Source organism: Salmo salar, unplaced genomic scaffold, assembly GCF_905237065.1.
Source record: "Salmo salar unplaced genomic scaffold, Ssal_v3.1, whole genome shotgun sequence".
Classification (NCBI taxonomy): domain Eukaryota; kingdom Metazoa; phylum Chordata; class Actinopteri; order Salmoniformes; family Salmonidae; genus Salmo; species Salmo salar.
In genome coordinates, this window is record NW_025547820.1 from 75,333 (window position 1) to 97,150 (window position 21,818).

Genomic DNA, 21,818 nt, shown 5'->3' on the forward strand with positions numbered 1-21,818 from the left:
AGATATATCATCTCCACTGTACTTAACCATATAGACATCATACTGAGATATATCATCTCCACTGTACTTAACCATATAGACATCATACTGAGATATATCATCTCCACTGTACTTCACCATATAGACATCATACTGAGATATATCATCTCCACTGTACTTAACCATATAGACATCATACTGAGATATATCATCTCCACTGTACTTCACCATATAGACATCATACTGAGATATATCATCTCCACTGTACTTAACCATATAGACATCATACTGAGATATATCATCTCCACTGTACTTAACCATATAGACATCATACTGAGATATATCATCTCCGCTGTACTTAACCATATAGACATCATACTGAGATATATCATCTCCACTGTACTTAACCATATAGACATCATACTGAGATATATCATCTCCACTGTACTTAACCATATAGACATCATACTGAGATATATCATCTCCACTGTACTTAACCATATAGACATCATACTGAGATATATCATCTCCACTGTACTTAACCATATAGACATCATACTGAGATATATCATCTCCACTGTACTTAACCATATAGACATCATACTGAGATATATCATCTCCACTGTACTTAACCATATAGACATCATACTGAGATATATCATCTCCACTGTACTTAACCATATAGACATCATACTGAGATATATCATCTCCACTGTACTTAACCATATAGACATCATACTGAGATATATCATCTCCACTGTACTTAACCATATAGACATCATACTGAGATATATCATCTCCACTGTACTTAACCATATAGACATCATACTGAGATATATCATCTCCACTGTACTTAACCATATAGACATCATACTGAGATATATCATCTCCACTGTACTTAACCATATAGACATCATACTGAGATATATCATCTCCACTGTACTTAACCATATAGACATCATACTGAGATATATCATCTCCACTGTACTTAACCATATAGACATCATACTGAGATATATCATCTCCACTGTACTTAACCATATAGACATCATACTGAGATATATCATCTCCACTGTACTTAACCATATAGACATCATACTGAGATATATCATCTCCACTGTACTTAACCATATAGACATCATACTGAGATATATCATCTCCACTGTACTTAACCATATAGACATCATACTGAGATATATCATCTCCACTGTACTTCACCATATAGACATCATACTGAGATATATCATCTCCACTGTACTTAACCATATAGACATCATACTGAGATATATCATCTCCACTGTACTTAACCATATAGACATCATACTGAGATATATCATCTCCACTGTACTTAACCATATAGACATCATACTGAGATATATCATCTCCACTGTACTTAACCATATAGACATCATACTGAGATATATCATCTCCACTGTACTTAACCATATAGACATCATACTGAGATATATCATCTCCACTGTACTTAACCATATAGACATCATACTGAGATATATCATCTCCACTGTACTTAACCATATAGACATCATACTGAGATATATCATCTCCACTGTACTTAACCATATAGACATCATACTGAGATATATCATCTCCACTGTACTTAACCATATAGACATCATACTGAGATATATCATCTCCACTGTACTTAACCATATAGACATCATACTGAGATATATCATCTCCACTGTACTTAACCATATAGACATCATACTGAGATATATCATCTCCACTGTACTTAACCATATAGACATCATACTGAGATATATCATCTCCACTGTACTTAACCATATAGACATCATACTGAGATATATCATCTCCACTGTACTTCACCATATAGACATCATACTGAGATATATCATCTCCGCTGTACTTAACCATATAGACATCATACTGAGATATATCATCTCCACTGTACTTAACCATATAGACATCATACTGAGATATATCATCTCCACTGTACTTAACCATATAGACATCATACTGAGATATATCATCTCCACTGTACTTAACCATATAGACATCATACTGAGATATATCATCTCCACTGTACTTAACCATATAGACATCATACTGAGATATATCATCTCCACTGTACTTAACCATATAGACATCATACTGAGATATATCATCTCCACTGTACTTAACCATATAGACATCATACTGAGATATATCATCTCCACTGTACTTAACCATATAGACATCATACTGAGATATATCATCTCCACTGTACTTAACCATATAGACATCATACTGAGATATATCATCTCCACTGTACTTAACCATATAGACATCATACTGAGATATATCATCTCCACTGTACTTAACCATATAGACATCATACTGAGATATATCATCTCCACTGTACTTAACCATATAGACATCATACTGAGATATATCATCTCCACTGTACTTCACCATATAGACATCATACTGAGATATATCATCTCCGCTGTACTTAACCATATAGACATCATACTGAGATATATCATCTCCACTGTACTTAACCATATAGACATCATACTGAGATATATCATCTATGTGAATCAGTAGGATCTGCTGACCTGCCCCAGTGACACATCGAGGACCTTCATCAGGATCTGTCTGTCATCAGGCCCAGGGGAAGGACAGACGGTCTCTGTGATGACAGGGTGTTGGACTGAGGCGTCATCTCTCTTCTGGTTCCAGCCCCGAGGGCCACACTGAGAAAGCAGCTTCGCTAACCTTGGGAAACACCGCCAAGCATCCATCAATCAATCAATCAATCAATCAATCAATACGTTATTTATAAAAGCTTTTAAACAACATTTGTTTACACAAAGTGCAGGAATGCAGGTCAGACAAACCTATGAATGGAAGAATAGAATAGAATGGAATTGAATGGAAGAATAGAATAGAAGAGAATAGAAAATAATAGAATGGAATGGAAGAATAGAATAGAAGAATAGAAAATAATAGAATGGAATGGAAGAATAGAAAAATGGAATGAAAGAATAGAATAGAAAAGAATAGAATGGAATGGAAGAATAGAATGGAAGAATAGAATAGAATAGAATGGAAGAATAGAATAGAAAATAATAGAATGGAATGGAAGAATGGAAAAATGGAATAGAATGGAATGAAAGAATAGAATAGAATATAATAAAATGGAATGGAAGAATAGAATAGAATGGAAGAATAGAATAGAATGGAAGAATAGTATAGAATGGAAGAATAGAATAGAATGGAAGAATAGAATAGAATGGAAGAATAGAATAGAATGGAAGAATAGAATAGAAGAATATAAAATAATAAAATGGAATGGAATGGAAGAATGGAAAAATGGAATAGAATGGAATGAAAGAATAGAAAAGAATATAATAAAATGGAATGGAAGAATAGAATAGAATGGAAGAATAGAATAGAATGGAATGGAAGAATAGAATAGAAGAATAGAAAATAATAAAATGGAATGGAAGAATGGAAAAATGGAATAGAATGGAATGAAAGAATAGAATAGAAAAGAATAGAATAGAATGGAATGGAAGAATAGAATAGAATGGAAGAATAGAATAGAAGAATAGAAAATAATAAAATGGAATGGAAGAATAGAATACAATAGAATAGAATAGAATAGAATAGAATGCAATGGAATGTTATTGCCTGGAGTAAGGTATTATTCCATCACTGTCCCAGGGTGTCTACCTTCACTCTGCCAATACAGCTGTGTTAGGTTAGGTGAGTGACAGGCAGGTGTAGTGTGGGTTAGAGAGAGTCACCTGCTCTCAACAGGTACTGTATATGCTAACATGGCACGCAGAAGAGATTTATGTGGGATTAGGTATCCATGAGCTGCAGGAAGTAGGACCTATAGGTCGGGTGGTAGTAGACCTATAGGTCGGGTGGTAGTAGGACCTATAGGTCGGGTGGAAGTAGGACTATAGGTCGGGTGGAAGTAGACCTATAGGTCGGGTGGAAGTAGACCTATAGGTCGGGTGGAAGTAGACCTATAGGTCGGGTGGAAGTAGACCTATAGGTCGGGCGGAAGTAGACCTATAGGTCGGGTGGAAGTAGACCTATAGGTCGGGTGGAAGTAGACCTATAGGTCGGGTGGAAGTAGACCTATAGGTCGGGTGGAAGTAGACCTATAGGTCGGGTGGAAGTAGGACCTATAGGTCGGGTGGAAATAGGACTATAGGTCGGGTGGAAGTAGACCTATAGGTCGGGCGGAAGTAGACCTATAGGTCGGGCGGAAGTAGACCTATAGGTCAGGTGGAAGTAGGACTATAGGTCGGGTGGAAGTAGGACTATAGGTCGGGTGGAAATAGGACCTATAGGTCGGGTGGAAGTAGGACCTATAGGTCGGGTGGAAGTAGGGACAGGCAGGATCAGGATAAGGGCAGTGCTGACATCAAGACAAGGCAAGGGCTCATTTCAAGGTTTTACTGCTAACCTACAAAGCATTACATGGGCTTGCTCCTACCTATCTTTCCGAATTTGTTCCTGCCGTACATACCTACACGTACGCTACGGTCACAAGACGCAGGCCTCCTTATTGTCCCTAGAATTTCTAAGCAAACAGCTGGAGGCAGGGCTTTCTCCTATAGAGCTCCATTTTTATGGAATGGTCTGCCTATCCATGTGAGAGACGCAGACTCGGTCTCGACCTTTAAGTCTTTATTGAAGACTCATCTCTTCAGTAGGTCCTATGATTGAGTATAGTCTGGCCCAGGAGTGTGAAGGTGAACGGAAAGGCTCTGGAGCAACGAACCGCCCTTGCTGTCTCTGCCTGGCTGGTTCCCCTCTCTCCACTGGGATTCTCTGCCTCTAACCCTTTTACAGGGGCTGAGTCACTGGCTTACTGGTGTTCTTCCATGCCGTCCCTAGGAGGGGTGAGTCACTTGAGTGGGTTGAGTCACTGACGTGGTCTTCCTGTCTGGGTTGGCCCCCCCTTGGGTTGTGCCGTGGCGGAAATCTTTGTGGGCTATAGTCGGCCTTGTCTCAGGATGGTAAGTTGGTGGTTGAAGATATCCCTCTAGTGGTGTGGGGGCTGTGCTTTGGCAAAGTGGGTGGGGTTATATCCTTCCTGTTTGGCCCTGTCCGGGGGTATCATCGGACGGGGCCACAGTGTCTCCTGACCCCTCCTGTCTCAGCCTCCAGTATTTATGCTGCAGTAGTTTGTGTCGGGGGGCTAGGGTCAGTCTGTTATATCTGGAGTATTTCTCCTGTCTTATCCGGTGTCCTGTGTGAATTTAAGTATGCTCGCTCTAATTCTCTCTCTTTCTTTCTCTCTCTCGGAGGACCTGAGCCCTAGGACCATGCCTCAGGACTACCTGACATGATGACTCCTTGCTGTCCCCAGTCCACCTGGCCGTGCTGCTGCTCCAGTTTCAACTGTTCTGCCTGCGGCTATGGAACCCTGACCTGTTCACCGGACGTGCTACCTGTCCCAGACCTGCTGTTTTCAACTCTCTAGAGACAGCAGGAGCGGTAGAGATACTCTGAATGATCAGCTATGAAAAGCCAGAGCCTGGTTCCTCTCTAGGTTTCTTCCTAGGTTCTGGCCTTTCTAGGGAGTTTTTCCTAGCCACCCCTCATAGCCTGGTTCCTCTCTAGGTTTCTTCCTAGGTTCTGGCCTTTCTAGGGAGTTTTTCCTAGCCACCCCTCATAGCCTGGTTCCTCTCTAGGTTTCTTCCTAGGTTCTGGCCTTTCTAGGGAGTTTTTCCTAGCCACCCCTCATAGCCTGGTTCCTCTCTAGGTTTCTTCCTAGGTTCTGGCCTTTCTAGGGAGTTTTTCCTAGCCACCCCTCATAGCCTGGTTCCTCTCTAGGTTTCTTCCTAGGTTCTGGCCTTTCTAGGGAGTTTTTCCTAGCCACCCCTCATAGCCTGGTTCCTCTCTAGGTTTCTTCCTAGGGTTCTGGCCTTTCTAGGGAGTTTTTCCTAGCCACCCCTCATAGCCTGGTTCCTCTCTAGGTTTCTTCCTAGGTTTTGGCCTTTCTAGGGAGTTTTTCCTAGCCACCGTGCTTCTACACCTGCATTGCTTGCTGTTTGGGGGGTTTTAGGCTGGGTTTCTGTACAGCACTTTGAGATATCAGCTGATGTAAGAAGGGCTATATAAATACATTTGATTAAAAAATAAATGTGATTGATTAAGTCAGGACAGACAGGATAAAGGGCAGTGCTGATATCAAGACTGATGAAGTCAGGACAGACAGGACCAGGATAAAGGGCAGTGCTGATATCAAGACAGATGAAGTCAGGACAGACAGGACCAGGATAAAGGGCAGTGCTGATATCAAGACAGATGAAGTCAGGACAGACAGGACCAGGATAAAGGGCAGTGCTGATATCAAGACAGATGAAGTCAGGACAGACAGGACCAGGATAAAGGGCAGTGCTGATATCAAGACAGATGAAGTCAGGACAGACAGGACCAGGATAAAGGGCAGTGCTGATATCAAGACAGATGAAGTCAGGACAGACAGGACCAGGATAAAGGGCAGTGCTGATATCAAGACAGATGAAGTCAGGACAGACAGGACCAGGATAAAGGGCAGTGCTGATATCAAGACAGATGAAGTCAGACAGGACAGACAGGACCAGGATAAAGGGCAGTGCTGATATCAAGACAGATGAAGACAGGACAGACAGGACCAGGATAAAGGGCAGTGCTGATATCAAGACAGATGAAGTCAGGACAGACAGGACCAGGATAAAGGGCAGTGCTGATATCAAGACAGATGAAGTCAGGACAGACAGGACCAGGATAAAGGGCAGTGCTGATATCAAGACAGATGAAGTCAGGACAGACAGGACCAGGATAAAGGGTAGTGCTGATATCAAGACATGCATCAACAGGTGATATGACCCCCTAGTAATAAAACATTGGGGATTACCTGTACTCGAAGTAGCAGTCACTGTGAATAAACAAGGGTAGTCTTTCTTTTAGGATCCACTCCAGTCCCTGTTGTCTGTCCAAGCACTGTTACGGCGTTCAAATCAATAATTATTATTCTCATCCAGATGATGTCACACACACACAGACGTCTGATTTAATAAACTCCATATCAACCAACTAAAATCATGAATCAATCAACTAATCTGATGAGAAACTTGAATCCACTTGAATAAAAATGTTTTTTTTTTAAAGTTTGATTAAAGTTTAGTTTGACTAAACTTATGAGGGCAATGTATTGGTTGGCAAATCAAAGTTAATTTGTCAATTGAACAGTATACAATAGGTGTAAAACATTACAGTGAAATACTAATTTAAAAGCTCCCCCCCCCCAAACACACATGGGAGTATTCAATATGAAGATGCCATAGTGTAAAAGGAACAGGAGAATGTGAACTGACCAGAACAGTGTAGTGGTTGTCCACCATGGGTCTAGCAGACAGCTCTGTTGGATCACTGAGAGGTTGTGATTGAAAGTACTGCAGGGCTGACCTGATCCTCCTAGACAGAGCCTCCTCTGACTCACTGACCACCTCAAACACACCGGTCACCTGGTTGTACTGTATACACTCAGGGAACGACTGGGCGGGAAAGGAAACCAGGACATTTGGGACATTATTTTCTCAGATTCTGACAGAATAGATAAAGAGAAAGTGTAGCCCGTCTAATTGGTAAATTATCTTAAATCTGATCAACCATTTGAAGGAAAGTGAAATTAAGCAAATCCACAATTTCAAACATCTTTGTGCTTTACAAAAGTTTTGGCATTCATCCACAGTGAAAATAAACATTTTGTTAGTGAATAAAGTAAATAATATGACAGGATGTTTACAGGTAGACTGAGGAAGTGATTAAAGAAGTGCCAGGATGTTTACAGGTAGACTGAGGAAGTGATTAAAGAAGTGCCAGGATGTTTACAGGTAGACTGAGGAAGTGATTAAAGAAGTGCCAGGATGTTTACAGGTAGACTGAGGAAGTGATTAAAGAAGTGCCAGGATGTTTACAGGTAGACTGAGGAAGTGATTAAAGAAGTGCCAGGATGTTTACAGGTAGACTGAGGAAGTGATTAAAGAAGTGCAGCAGAACATCTTCAGAAACCAGATGGTCCTCCTGTGGATATTGAACAGAAGACACCAGTTAGTTAGTATTCAATGTGTTGATATTGGGGGGGGGGGGACTGCAGAATTCACTTTAAATCCCTTAACAGGATCATAGAAGTCATATTAAAAGTTGTTCATATAACAGTATAATGTTCAGTAGTCCATAATGTGACAAGTTGAAACGTTTAGACAAAGGCATTCATTTAAAAAATATATATTTTTATAAATAGGTTACTCACGAAATTATCGATGGTAAGGTAAGGTGGATCTATGGAAGAAAAACATTTCAAGACAACTGATGCCACCTTCAGATAAACTGGGAACTCGGAAATCTCCGACTTTTCCAAGCGTCCAAGACAACCGAAAAACTCAGAAAACGAGATCAAATCATAACGTCAGTGATCTTCAACTCACCGAACTCTACAAAAAGAGGTCCGAGTTACCGAATTGGATGACCGTTCAAAACGATTTTCCCCCAGTTCTTAGTTGTCGTGAACGCATTGAAGTTCCCAGTTGTGTTTTTAAAAACGTTGAGTTTTATTCAGCTGTTCCTGAATTCCCGGACTCACCTGTTGTAATCTTCCCCAACATTCTTCACTTTTATGTAGTTCAGTTGTCCTTAGTTGTAATTCAGCCAGAACCGTCAGCCAGGGGCTCTATGCCTGTCCTGAACACCTCTGACCTGCCGTCACCCAGACCGTTCAGTGTAATTACCGACAGACGGGTTGCTATGGAAGTCAACTCACATTGCAGAAGGGGAGCAGTACAAGTCGTGACGCTGAGGAAACATTAACTGGAGTGCCAGTTTATCCATTTAAAAAAAATAAAAATTAAACGACTAAATATATTGCATTTTAATTCAGACTTCTCATAGTAAAGTAGAGATGATTAACTATAGCACGCTAATATACACAGCGACATGTATTCTATTCCAGAGAGGAATCAAGTGAATGACGTTAACCAGTAGAGGGCGCCATAACGACAGAAAACTATTCCGATACAGTGGCGTTTGCAAAACACTTTGTCAAATCAAATCAACGTTTATTTGTCATGTGCGCCGAATACAACAGGTGTAGACAGTGAAAAAAAAAAGGTATTAGGTGAACAAGACAGGCTACATACAGACACCGGTTAGTCAGGCTGATTGAGGTAGTATGTACATATGGTTAAAGTGACAATGCATATATGATAAACAGTGAGTAGCAGCAGTGTAAAAAGAGGGGTTGGGGGGCACACAAATGCAAATAGTCCAGGTAGCCATTTGGGGGCGTGCTCGGTCCTCCTTTTCCTGTAGTCCACAATCATCTCCTTAGTCTTGGTTACGTTGAGGGATAGGTTGTTATTCTGGCACCACCCGGCCAGGTCTCTGACCTCCTCCCTATAGGCTGTCTCGTCGTTGTCGGTGATCAGGCCTACCACTGTTGTGTCGTCAGCAAACTTAATGATGGTGTTGGAGTCGTGCCTGGCCATGCAGTCGTGGGTGAACAGGGAGTACAGGAGGGGACTGAGCACGCACCCCTGGGGAGCTCCAGTATTGAGGAACAGCGTGGCAGATGTGTTGCTAGCTACCCTCACCACCTGGGGGCGGCCCGTCAGGAAGTTCAGGATCCAGTTGCAGAGGGAGGTGTTTAGTCCCAGGATCCTTAGCTTAGCGATGAGCTTGGAGGGAACTATGGTGTTGAACGCTGAGCTGAATTCAATTAATATTTGTCCTATGTCCTTGTTCACATGCCTATGAGACAACGTCAAATAAATATGTAAAAAGTACAACTTTATTAAAATAAATGTGTGTAAATGTAGACAATATACAGTAGTATACAGAAACATTCATATAAAACCCATGAAAATTCAGTTGGGAAGAGAAGAGACAACATTCTTGTACGTCAATGAATTAGCTCGGGAGGAGCCCAGCATTCAGTAACCATTTCATCTCTGATCGATTCTACTGGCAGTGCTCCTCTCCGACCCATAATTAAAAACACATCCAAGCTAAACAAATTTTTTAAAAAAGGGAACAGGAAGTACAAATAATTACAAAAACAACTACACATAAAAAAACACATTCACAATCTCCTGACATTGCGTTTGCTCTGAGCGCTCCCGGGAAGAACGTCCTTCTTGCTGCGTCGTTTGGCCGACAGGCTGGCGCATTCTTTGGACCCGTGGAAGGCACAAAGGCAGCTGGTACAGAACTGGAAGCCGCAGTCGACGCTGCTACAAACACCCTCCATTTTCACAGAGTGACACCTAGCAGGGTGGCGGCATCGAGGGCAGGGCTTCAGACATTCGTCAGTGAAGAGGGTTTTGGCCACCTAGGAGGACGGAACACAATATAAACAGAGATTAGAGCTAGTGTCCTTGTCTACACGGAGGGATCCACAATACAGCATTAGAGCTAGTGTCCTTGTCTACACGGAGGGATCCACAATACAACATTAGAGCTAGTGTCCTTGTCTACACGGAGGGATCCACAATACAACATTAGAGCTAGTGTCCTTGTCTACACGGAGGGATCCACAATACAACATTAGAGCTAGTGTCCTTGTCTACACGGAGGGATCCACAATACAACATTAGAGCTAGTGTCCTTGTCTACACGGAGGGATCCACAATACAACATTAGAGCTAGTGTCCTTGTCTACACGGAGGGATCCACAATACAACATTAGAGCTAGTGTCCTTGTCTACACGGAGGGATCCACAATACAACATTAGAGCTAGTGTCCTTGTCTACACGGAGGGATCCACAATACAACATTAGAGCTAGTGTCCTTGTCTACACGGAGGGATCCACAATACAACATTAGAGCTAGTGTCCTTGTCTACACGGAGGGATCCACAATACAACATTAGAGCTAGTGTCCTTGTCTACACGGAGGGATCCACAATACAACATTAGAGCTAGTGTCCTTGTCTACACGGAGGGATCCACAATACAACATTAGAGCTAGTGTCCTTGTCTACACGGAGGGATCCACAATACAACATTAGAGCTAGTGTCCTTGTCTACGAGGAGGGATCCACAATACAACATTAGAGCTAGTGTCCTTGTCTACACGGAGGGATCCACAATACAACATTAGAGCTAGTGTCCTTGTCTACACGGAGGGATCCACAATACAACATTAGAGCTAGTGTCCTTGTCTACACGGAGGGATCCACAATACAACATTAGAGCTAGTGTCCTTGTCTACACGGAGGGATCCACAATACAACATTAGAGCTAGTGTCCTTGTCTACACGGAGGGATCCACAATACAACATTAGAGCTAGTGTCCTTGTCTACACGGAGGGATCCACAATACAACATTAGAGCTAGTGTCCTTGTCTACACGGAGGGATCCACAATACAACATTAGAGCTAGTGTCCTTGTCTACACGGAGGGATCCACAATACAACATTAGAGCTAGTGTCCTTGTCTACACGGAGGGATCCACAATACAACATTAGAGCTAGTGTCCTTGTCTACACGGAGGGATCCACAATACAACATTAGAGCTAGTGTCCTTGTCTACAGGGAGGGATCCACAATACAACATTAGAGCTAGTGTCCTTGTCTACACGGAGGGATCCACAATACAACATTAGAGCTAGTGTCCTTGTCTACACGGAGGGATCCACAATACAACAGAGCTAGTGTCCTTGTCTACACGGAGGGATCCACAATACAACATTAGAGCTAGTGTCCTTGTCTACACGGAGGGATCCACAATACAACATTAGAGCTAGTGTCCTTGTCTACAGGGAGGGATCCACAATACAACATTAGAGCTAGTGTCCTTGTCTACAGGGAGGGATCCACAATACAACATTAGAGCTAGTGTCCTTGTCTACAGGGAGGGATCCACAATACAACATTAGAGCTAGTGTCCTTGTCTACACGGAGGGATCCACAATACAACATTAGAGCTAGTGTCCTTGTCTACACGGAGGGATCCACAATACAACATTAGAGCTAGTGTCCTTGTCTACACGGAGGGATCCACAATACAACATTAGAGCTAGTGTCCTTGTCTACACGGAGGGATCCACAATACAACATTAGAGCTAGTGTCCTTGTCTACACGGAGGGATCCACAATACAACATTAGAGCTAGTGTCCTTGTCTACACGGAGGGATCCACAATACAACATTAGAGCTAGTGTCCTTGTCTACACGGAGGGATCCACAATACAACATTAGAGCTAGTGTCCTTGTCTACACGGAGGGATCCACAATACAACATTAGAGCTAGTGTCCTTGTCTACACGGAGGGATCCACAATACAACATTAGAGCTAGTGTCCTTGTCTACACGGAGGGATCCACAATACAACATTAGAGCTAGTGTCCTTGTCTACACGGAGGGATCCACAATACAACATTAGAGCTAGTGTCCTTGTCTACACGGAGGGATCCACAATACAACATTAGAGCTAGTGTCCTTGTCTACACGGAGGGATCCACAATACAACATTAGAGCTAGTGTCCTTGTCTACACGGAGGGATCCACAATACAACATTAGAGCTAGTGTCCTTGTCTACACGGAGGGATCCACAATACAACATTAGAGCTAGTGTCCTTGTCTACACGGAGGGATCCACAATACAACATTAGAGCTAGTGTCCTTGTCTACACGGAGGGATCCACAATACAACATTAGAGCTAGTGTCCTTGTCTACACGGAGGGATCCACAATACAACATTAGAGCTAGTGTCCTTGTCTACACGGAGGGATCCACAATACAACATTAGAGCTAGTGTCCTTGTCTACACGGAGGGATCCACAATACAACATTAGAGCTAGTGTCCTTGTCTACACGGAGGGATCCACAATACAACATTAGAGCTAGTGTCCTTGTCTACACGGAGGGATCCACAATACAACATTAGAGCTAGTGTCCTTGTCTACACGGAGGGATCCACAATACAACATTAGAGCTAGTGTCCTTGTCTACACGGAGGGATCCACAATACAACATTAGAGCTAGTGTCCTTGTCTACACGGAGGGATCCACAATACAACATTAGAGCTAGTGTCCTTGTCTACACGGAGGGATCCACAATACAACATTAGAGCTAGTGTCCTTGTCTACATGGAGGGATCCACATTTGGCTGATTTGATAAACTTACTGGGCTTCTGTTTGCTGGCTGAGTTGTGCTGGACGGGGGTCCTGGACTGGGCCTGGACTCACCTGTATGAACAGGTCCTGTTTGCTGGCTGAGTTGTGCTGGTACTGGGGGTCCTGGACTGGGCCTGGACTCACCTGTATGAACAGGTTCTGTTTGCTGGCTGAGTTGTGCTGGACGGGGGTTAAAGTGGCCGTTCCTGACTGGGGGGTACCACGGATGCTGGTACTGGGGGTCCTGGACTGGGCCTGGACTGACTTCAGGACAGACCGGCTCAGCAGGGTCAACCTGGTCTCTGCATCAGGGACGTGGACTGCACTGCCAAGCTGCACACACACACAGGAAATGAACAGTGTTGGTGAAAGTAGCCCTGTAGTAAATATATAATGAAAATCTGACTGGAGCGATATTCATAAAGTGTCTCAGTAGGAGTGGTGATCTAGGATCAGTTTGTCCTTTTAGACCCTACTGGCTAAGACTACACGGACCTGATCCTAGACCCTACTGGCTAAGACTACACGGACCTGATCCTAGACCCTACTGGCTAAGACTACACGGACCTGATCCTAGACCCTACTGGCTAAGACTACACGGACCTGATCCTAGACCCTACTGGCTAAGACTACACGGACCTGATCCTAGACCCTACTGGCTAAGACTACATGGACCTGATCCTAGACCCTACTGGCTACACGGACCTGATCCTAGACACTACACGGACCTGATCCTAGACCCTACTGGCTACACGGACCTGATCCTAGACGGACCTGATCCTAGACCCTAACGGCTACACGGACCTGATCCTAGACGGACCTGATCCTAGACCCTAACGGCTACACGGACCTGATCCTAGACGGACCTGATCCTAGACCCTAACGACTACACGGACCTGATCCTAGACCCTAACGACTACGCGGACCTGATCCTAGACCCTAACGACTACGCTGACCTGATCCTAGACCCTAACGACTACGCGGACCTGATCCTAGACCCTAACGACTACGCGGACCTGATCCTAGACCCTAACGACTACGCGGACCTGATCCTAGACCCTAACGACTACGCAGACCTGATCCTAGACCCTAACGACTACACAGACCTGATCCTAGACCCTAACGACTACGCGGACCTGATCCTAGACCCTAACGACGTGGACCTGATCCTAGACCCTAACGACTACGTGAACCTGATCCTAATGAATCAGACTACATGCTATGCAATCTGGTTTCAGAGCTGGTCATGGGTGCACCTCAGCCACGCTCAAGGTCCTAAACGATATCGTAACCGCCATCGATAAGAAACTGTGCTGCCGTACTTATTGACCTGGCCAAGGCTTTCGGCTCTGTCAATCACCACATCCTCATCGGCAGACTCGACAGCCTTGGTTTCTCAAATGATTGCCTCGCCTGGTTCACCAACTACTTCTCTGATAGAGTTCAGTGTGTCAAATCGGAGGGCCTGTTGTCCGGACCTCTGGCAGTCTCTATGGGGGTACCACAGGGTTCAATTCTTGGGCCAACTCTTTTCTCTGTATACATCAATGATGTCGCTCTTGCTGCTGGTGAGACTCTGATCCATCTCTACGCAGGCGACACCATTCTGTATACATCTGGCTCTTCTTTGGACACTGTTAACAACCCTCCAGACGAGCTTCAATGCCATACAACTCTCCTTCCGTGGCCTTCAACTGCTCTTAAATACAAGTAAAACTAAATGCATGCTCTTCAACCGATCGCTGCCTGCACCTGCCCGCCTGTCCAGCATCACTACTCTGGACGGTTCTAACTTAGAATTTGTGGACAACTACAAATACCTAGGTGTCTGGTTAGACTGTAAACTCTCCTTCCAGACTCACATCAAACATCTCCAATCCAAAGTTAAATCTAGAATTGGCTTCCTATTTCGCAAGAAAGCATCCTTCACTCATGCTGCCAAACATACCCTCGTAAAACTGACCATCCTACCGATCCTCGACAATGTCATTTAAAAAATAGCCTCCAATACCCTACTCAATAAACTGGATGCAGTCTATCACAGTGCCATCCGTTTTGTCACCAAAGCCCCATTTACTACCCACCACTGTGACCTGTACGCTCTCGTTGGCTGGCTTTCGCTTCATACTCGTCGCCAAACCCACTGGCTCCAGGTCATCTACAAGACCCTGCTAGGTAAAGTCCCGCCTTATCTCCGCTCACTGGTCACCATAGCAGCACCCACCTGTAGCACGCGCTCCATGCAGGTATATCTCTCTGGTTACCCCCAAAGCCAATTCCTCCTTTGGCCGTCTCTCCTTCCAGTTCTCTGCTGGCTACACGGACCTGACCCTAGACCCTACTGACTACACGGACCTGATCCTAGACCCTACTGACTAAGACTACATGGACCTGATCCTAGACCCTACTGACTAAGACTACATGGAACTGATCCTAGACCCTACATGGACCTGATCCTAGACCCTACTGGCTACATGGACCTGATCCTAGACCCTACTGGCTACACGGACCTGATCCTAGACCCTACTGGCTACATGGACCTGATCCTAGACCCTACATGGACCTGATCCTAGACCCTACTGGCTACATGGACCCGATCCTAGACCCTACTGGCTAAGACTACATGGACCTGATCCTAGACCCTACATGGACCTGATCCTAGACCCTAATGACTACACAGACCTGATCCTAGACCCGACTGGCTACATGGACCTGATCCTAGAACCTACTGACTACACGGACCTGATCCTAGAACCTACTGACTACACGGACCTGATCCTAGACCCTACTGGCAACATGGACCTGATCCTAGACCCTACTGACTAAGACTACATGGACCTGATCCTAGACCCTACTTGCTACATGGACCTGATCCTAGACCCTACTGATTACATGGACCTGATCCTAGACCCTAATGACTAAGACTACATGGACCTGATCCTAGACCCTACATGGACCTGATCCTAGACCCTACTGACTACACAGACCTGATCCTAGACCCTACTGGCTACATGGACCTGATCCTAGACCCTACTGACTAAGACTACATGGACCTGATCCTAGACCCTACATGGACCTGATCCTAGACCCTACTGGCTACATGGACCTGATCCTAGACCCTACTGACTACATGGACCTGATCCTAGACCCTAATGACTAAGACTACATGGACCTGATCCTAGACCCTACATGGACCTGATCCTAGACCCTACTGGCTACATGGACCTGATCCTAGACCCTACTGACTACATGGACCTGATCCTAGACCCTAATGACTAAGACTACATGGACCTGATCCTAGACCCTACATGGACCTGATCCTAGACCCTACTGACTACACGGACCTGATCCTAGACCCTACTGACTACATGGACCTGATCCTAGACCCTAATGACTAAGACTACATGGACCTGATCCTAGACCCTACTGACTACATGGACCTGATCCTAGACCCTAATGACTACATGGACCTGATCCTAGACCCTAATGACTACATGGACCTGATCCTAGACCCTAATGACTACATGGACCTGATCCTAGACCCTAATGACTACATGGACCTGATCCTAATGAATAAAACTACATGGACCTGATCCTAGATCCTAATGAACAAGACTACACGGACAGATGGGGCCTGATCCTAGTTCAGGCACTCCCACTGTGACACTAATAATACGGGCCCAGACATAGCGCTTCTCTATATCAATGCTGAAACACGGTTACAGGCGACAACCTCACCTCCAGAGCTGCCTTGACGTCCTTCAGGTAGTCTCTCCTCCTGCGGCTGGACATCTTGTTCTGAACTATGATCTCATTCCAGCTATGGGACACCTGACCAACCCTGTAGACCAGCAGAACACACGCAACAATGTCATGACAATGATGTGTTATATAATGTTCTAGCAAGCGTTTTGATTACATATTTATTTATTTTATTTCACCTTTATTTAACCAGGTAGGCAAGTTGAGAACAAGTTCTCATTTACAATTGCGACCTGGCCAAGATGAAGCAAAGCAGTTCGACAACATACAACAACACAGAGTTACACATGGAGTAAAACAACATACAATCAATGATACAGTAGAAAAAAAAATAAGACTATATACAATGTGAGCAAATGATGTGAGATAAGGGAGGTAAAGGCAATAAAAAGGCCATGGTGGCAAAGTAAATACAATATAGCAAGAAAAACACTGGAATGGTAGATTTGTAGTTTGAAGAAAGTTCAAAGTTAAAATATAAATAATATGGTGCAAAGGAGCAAAATAAAATAAATAAATACAGTAGGGGAAGAGGTAGTAGTTTGGGCTAAATTATAGATGGGCTATGTACAGGTGCAGTGATCTGTGAGCTGCTCTGATAGCTGGTGCTTAAAGCTAGTGAGGGAGATAAGTGTTTCCATATGTCACACACACACACGTCAGTAAATCTGTATCACACTGCCTTCAGAAAGTATTCATAGACCCCTGGACTTATTCCACATTTTTGTTGTGTTACAGCCTGAATTGAAAATGGATTGTTTCCTCACCCATTTGCACACAATAACCCCCTCAACAAAATGACAAAGTGAAAACATGTTTTCAAATCTGTCCACATTTTATAAAAATGAAATACAGAAATCTTATTTACTTAAGTATTCAGACCCCTTTGTTTTATGACACTCCAAATTGAGCTCAGGTTGCATCAGATTTTCCGTAGATCATCCGTGAGACGTCGCTACAACTTGATTGGAGTCCACCTGTATCCAATTCAATGGTTTGGACATGATTTAGAGAGAAACACACCTGTCTATATAAGGTCCCAGGGTTGACCGGTTATATCAGAGCAGGAACTATACCATGAAGTCCAAGGAACTGTCTGTAGAGAGCCGTGATGAGCCATATATCTGGGGAAAGGGTATAAAACAATTTGAGTGTTGAAAGTTTACAAGAGTACAGTCCCGTGTAGCTCTGTTGGTAGAGCATGGTGTTTGCAACGCCAGGGTTGTGGGTTCTATTCCCACAGGGGACCAGTACAGAGAATTTTTTTTTAATGAAACGTATGCATTCACTACTGTAAGTCGCTCTGGATAAGAGCGTCTGCTAAATGACTAAAATGTAAAATGTACAGTGGTCTCCGTCATTAGGAAATTGACAAATACGGAACTACCTAGACTCTGTCTAGAGCTGGCCGTCCGAACAAACTGAGCAACCGGACAAGAAGTCACCATGAACCCCTTGGCTGAGATGGAAGAGAACCTTCTAGAAGGACAACAGTCTCTACAGTACTTCACCAATCTGGGCTTTATGGGAGAGAACGGACAGATGGAAACAAGGAATAAAAATCCAAAAATCCAGATGTGCAAAGCTGACAGACATACCCAAGACGAGACTCAAAAGCTGTATCCGCCGCGAGAGTTGCTTCTACAAAGTATCGACTCAGAGGAGTGTGAATACATATGTAAATGAGATATCTGTATTTAAAATTTTCTATAAATTTGCTACAATTTCTAAAAACATGTTTTCACTGGTCATTATGGTGTATTGTGAGAGAGAGAAAAAAAATAATCAATTTAGAATTCAGGCTGTAACAACAAAATGTGGAATAAGTCAAGGGGTATGAATACTTTCTGGAGGTAGTGTATAAAACCCTCACCTATAGACATCTTCAGAGGACAGCTGATTGAGGATCTTAGCCAGGATGTGTCTGAGATTCTTCTTCTTTAGCTCAGTAAAGATGTCTACCTTCCCCAGGCCCATCTTCCTGCCGATCAGCCCAGCCAGGGGCATGTCGGTCCTGAAGGTCTCCTTCTCAGAGACCCTCAGCAGTTCCTCCAGACTGGTGTGCTCCAGCAACATCCTGGATGTCCTCTGGGACATGGCCTGGACCATCTGTAGGGCCGGCGTGAAGGACAGGTCCTCTAGCTTAGCAGTGGTTGTTTTCGGCGGCGTCACATCCAGGAAGACGTCACTGTCGTCATCCTCTTTGAAGATGCCGCGCTCCAGATGTCCCTGGGATATCAGGTTCTTCTCTCTGCGATGAGCTCTGTGGGCTGCCAGGTTCCTCACGTCCCGGTCCCCCTCAGACTGGGAACCCCCCTCTCGGAGAGTGGAGAGGCGACGCTGGCGTTCCAGTCTGGACCTGATGATCATTTATTTTTATTTTTTAAACTTCATAAATAACTTTACAAAAAGAAAAACCTGGAAGTGTAACAGTACAGCTTCCGTCCCTCTCCTCGCCCCAACCTGGGCTCGAACCAGGGACCCTCTGCACACATCGACAACAGTCACCCTCGAAGCATCGTTAGCATCGTTACCCATCGCTCCACAAAAAGCCGCTGCCCTTGCAGAGCAAGGGGAACAACTACTTCAAGGTCTCATAGCGAGTGACGTCACCGATTGAAACGCTATTAGCGCGCACCACCGCTAACTAACTAGCCATTTCACATCGGTTACAGAAACAAGCAACAAACTGAATTACACCAAGTACAACTAAAATGATTAAATATTACAATAATTAGCTACAAAACGCCATAAATATACAACACTGAAACGTTCTAAGGCAATGTTTCTCAACTCCAGTCCTTGAGTACCCCCCCAACAGCACACATTTGTGTGTGTGTGTGTGTGTATATATATATACATATACATACACACACACTGTTGAGGGTACAAGGATTGGCGATGACAAACACTGTTCTAGGTCGTTCAATGGAAGTCAAAAAGCTATGGAGCCTACCTCCTCTTCATCTCAGCCAGCCTGCTGGGGGTCTCCTTGCACCTGGAGCTACCTGATGACGACAGCAGCATCTCCTGGAAGGAACCATCATTGTCTAGCGTGGAGTCCTGGGATTTATCCAGAGCCAAGGAGCTGAAGCCGCTGTCCTCAGACACAGAGCGGTCATAGTGTTTATGAGTAGGGGTGGAGGAGGGGGTGTCAAAGTGGTATTTAGGAGTAGGGGTGCTCAGGATACTCAGGCTGTCTGAGAGGTCAGCCGCTACGCTGTTGTTGACTGGAGTCTGGAAATTGTCTTTCACCGAGGGTGTTATTCTGTTACAGTGTGGGGTTTCCAGCATATCAGTGGTAGAGAGGTCTGAGAGGACACTGCTCTCTCCCAGGTCTGCATCTGAGAGCGACGTAGCAAACGCCTTTCTCTCAAAGAGAGTGACGTTGGTCATGTTGCATTTACCATCTTCAAGTGTTGAGGTTTTTACAAGAGAGAAGAGGAGGCGCAGTTTCCTGCCGGAGAGAAGCACATCTTCTGGTTTTAAAGTGCTTGTAGCCAAAGCTCCAATAGTAAAGGCATCTGGTGAGTCAAAGACCACATTTGAGCAGTGTTCAGTTCTCCCATTCGCTGACGAGTCTGTCCTTTTAGTGCATGGTGTTTCTGTATCGTCTGTAGTTTTACCCTCGGTGGCAGATTTAGACATAAGGAGACGCCGTCTCAGCAACGGCTCTCTCCTGGATACTTTAGGAGTTTCACACCAGCCGTTCTTCAGAATGTCTCTCTGTGGACTTCTGACGCCCTCTTTTTGTCTGTTCTTGCTGGGTGACAGAGGTTCGCATTTCTGTGAAACGTTCTCTTTAGGCGTTTCATGAAAACCGTCTGAAGAACAACACCGTGAGAGGTTAAAATCGTCTCCGAACTCAATTTTAGAGCTGTAACCACTGTCCAGGTATCCACTGTCTTGACAAGCTCCATATTGCTGGTCTTTGTGGAAATTGACATCTGGTCTGAGACACTGCTCCATACTCCCTTTCAGATGTAGAAACACAAATATTCACCAGGTGACTGGTCTGGTGTTTCAAACTGATCTGTGAGAGGACATAGAAAAACAATGCAGTTAGACAAAAACAAAGTGTTAAGCCACTTTTGTTGTAAGCTAGTTTGCTAACGTTAACCCTAAGTTAATGTAGCTAGCTAGTTAGCTAAAATTACACAATTGGACAAACATGTAACGTGTACTCAATTTTGGAAAATACAAATATATCTATCTAGCTGACTATAGCTAAAAAAAAACGATTTAAAAAAAAGAAGTGGTCAATAGCTAACAGGTTATGAGAGTAGCGACTTTCCAAGTGGATAAAACAAAAACAACCAGAAGCTAACTATCGTCGACAGTGACAACAAATCCATCGTTGCTATGCTGTCGTGAGCCGTTGATAAACGGCGTTTAAATCCCCTCGCTCGGGGTTTAAAATGTTCCGTCTAGATATCTCCATGGCTACCATTCACCCGCTCAAAACTACACAGCGACCGCCCAAAAAAACCTGGACTGAGTCCGGGTCCACTGGCTCCCCTCTGTCCCTAGAGAGACCCATTAGCCCGCTAGCTAGCGTCAAAACAGAAACGTTAACGTTACGTAGCCAGAAACGTTAACGTTACGTAGCAAGCTAGCTACCGTTACTTACCTAGCTATTGTTTCAGAAAGACACTTAGTGTTGTTTACTTACTTCAGAGCCAAAAGGAAAACCTCAAATGTAGCTAGAAATGTCGGACATTCATTACAAAGAGGTGTACCGTATACCGGCCCGTCTCCTAGTCCTCGTAATGAACTGAGATGTACCGTTTTCCTTGTCCGTCTCCTCGTCCTCGTAATGAACGGTGTGTGTTTGTTTAGGACTGAGATGTTTTCAAATCTGGTGCCAGTCTGCTGCACATCTCATTCCACTTCTCGCGATGATTAGTTTTCCAAACACACGCAC

General features: G+C 44.1%; 2 protein-coding genes across 4 annotated transcripts in view; both read right to left on the bottom strand.

Annotated features, from left to right (window-relative positions):
• Positions 1-8,795, bottom strand: part of LOC106596421 (regulator of G-protein signaling 22) — a 50,676-nt gene extending 41,881 nt beyond the window's left edge. Inside the window, 6 exon segments of the mRNA XM_045711632.1 lie at positions 2,559-2,718; positions 6,869-6,954; positions 7,329-7,508; positions 7,975-8,037; positions 8,267-8,295; positions 8,597-8,795. Coding sequence (XP_045567588.1) covers positions 2,559-2,718; positions 6,869-6,954; positions 7,329-7,508; positions 7,975-8,037; positions 8,267-8,295; positions 8,597-8,618 — 540 coding nt within the window. The 5' untranslated portion in view covers positions 8,619-8,795.
• A 986-nt stretch (positions 8,796-9,781) lies between these two features.
• LOC123723930 (F-box only protein 43) lies at positions 9,782-21,619 on the bottom strand. Of its 3 annotated transcripts, XM_045711626.1 has the most exons (6): positions 21,567-21,619; positions 19,851-20,927; positions 18,768-19,253; positions 16,871-16,973; positions 13,205-13,465; positions 9,782-10,339 (listed from the first exon to the last, which is right to left on the bottom strand). In XM_045711626.1, the coding sequence occupies exons 2-6, from the start codon at positions 20,861-20,863 to the stop codon at positions 10,091-10,093; spliced, it is 2,112 nt and encodes a 703-aa protein (XP_045567582.1). In that variant the 5' UTR covers positions 20,864-20,927; positions 21,567-21,619; the 3' UTR covers positions 9,782-10,090. The 3 variants fall into 3 exon arrangements, with proteins under 3 accessions (XP_045567582.1, XP_045567583.1, XP_045567581.1); XM_045711627.1 differs by lacking the exon at positions 21,567-21,619 and having other exon boundaries at positions 13,277-13,465; positions 19,851-21,444; XM_045711625.1 differs by lacking the exon at positions 21,567-21,619 and having other exon boundaries at positions 19,851-21,444.
• Between the last annotated feature and the right edge of the window lie 199 nt (positions 21,620-21,818).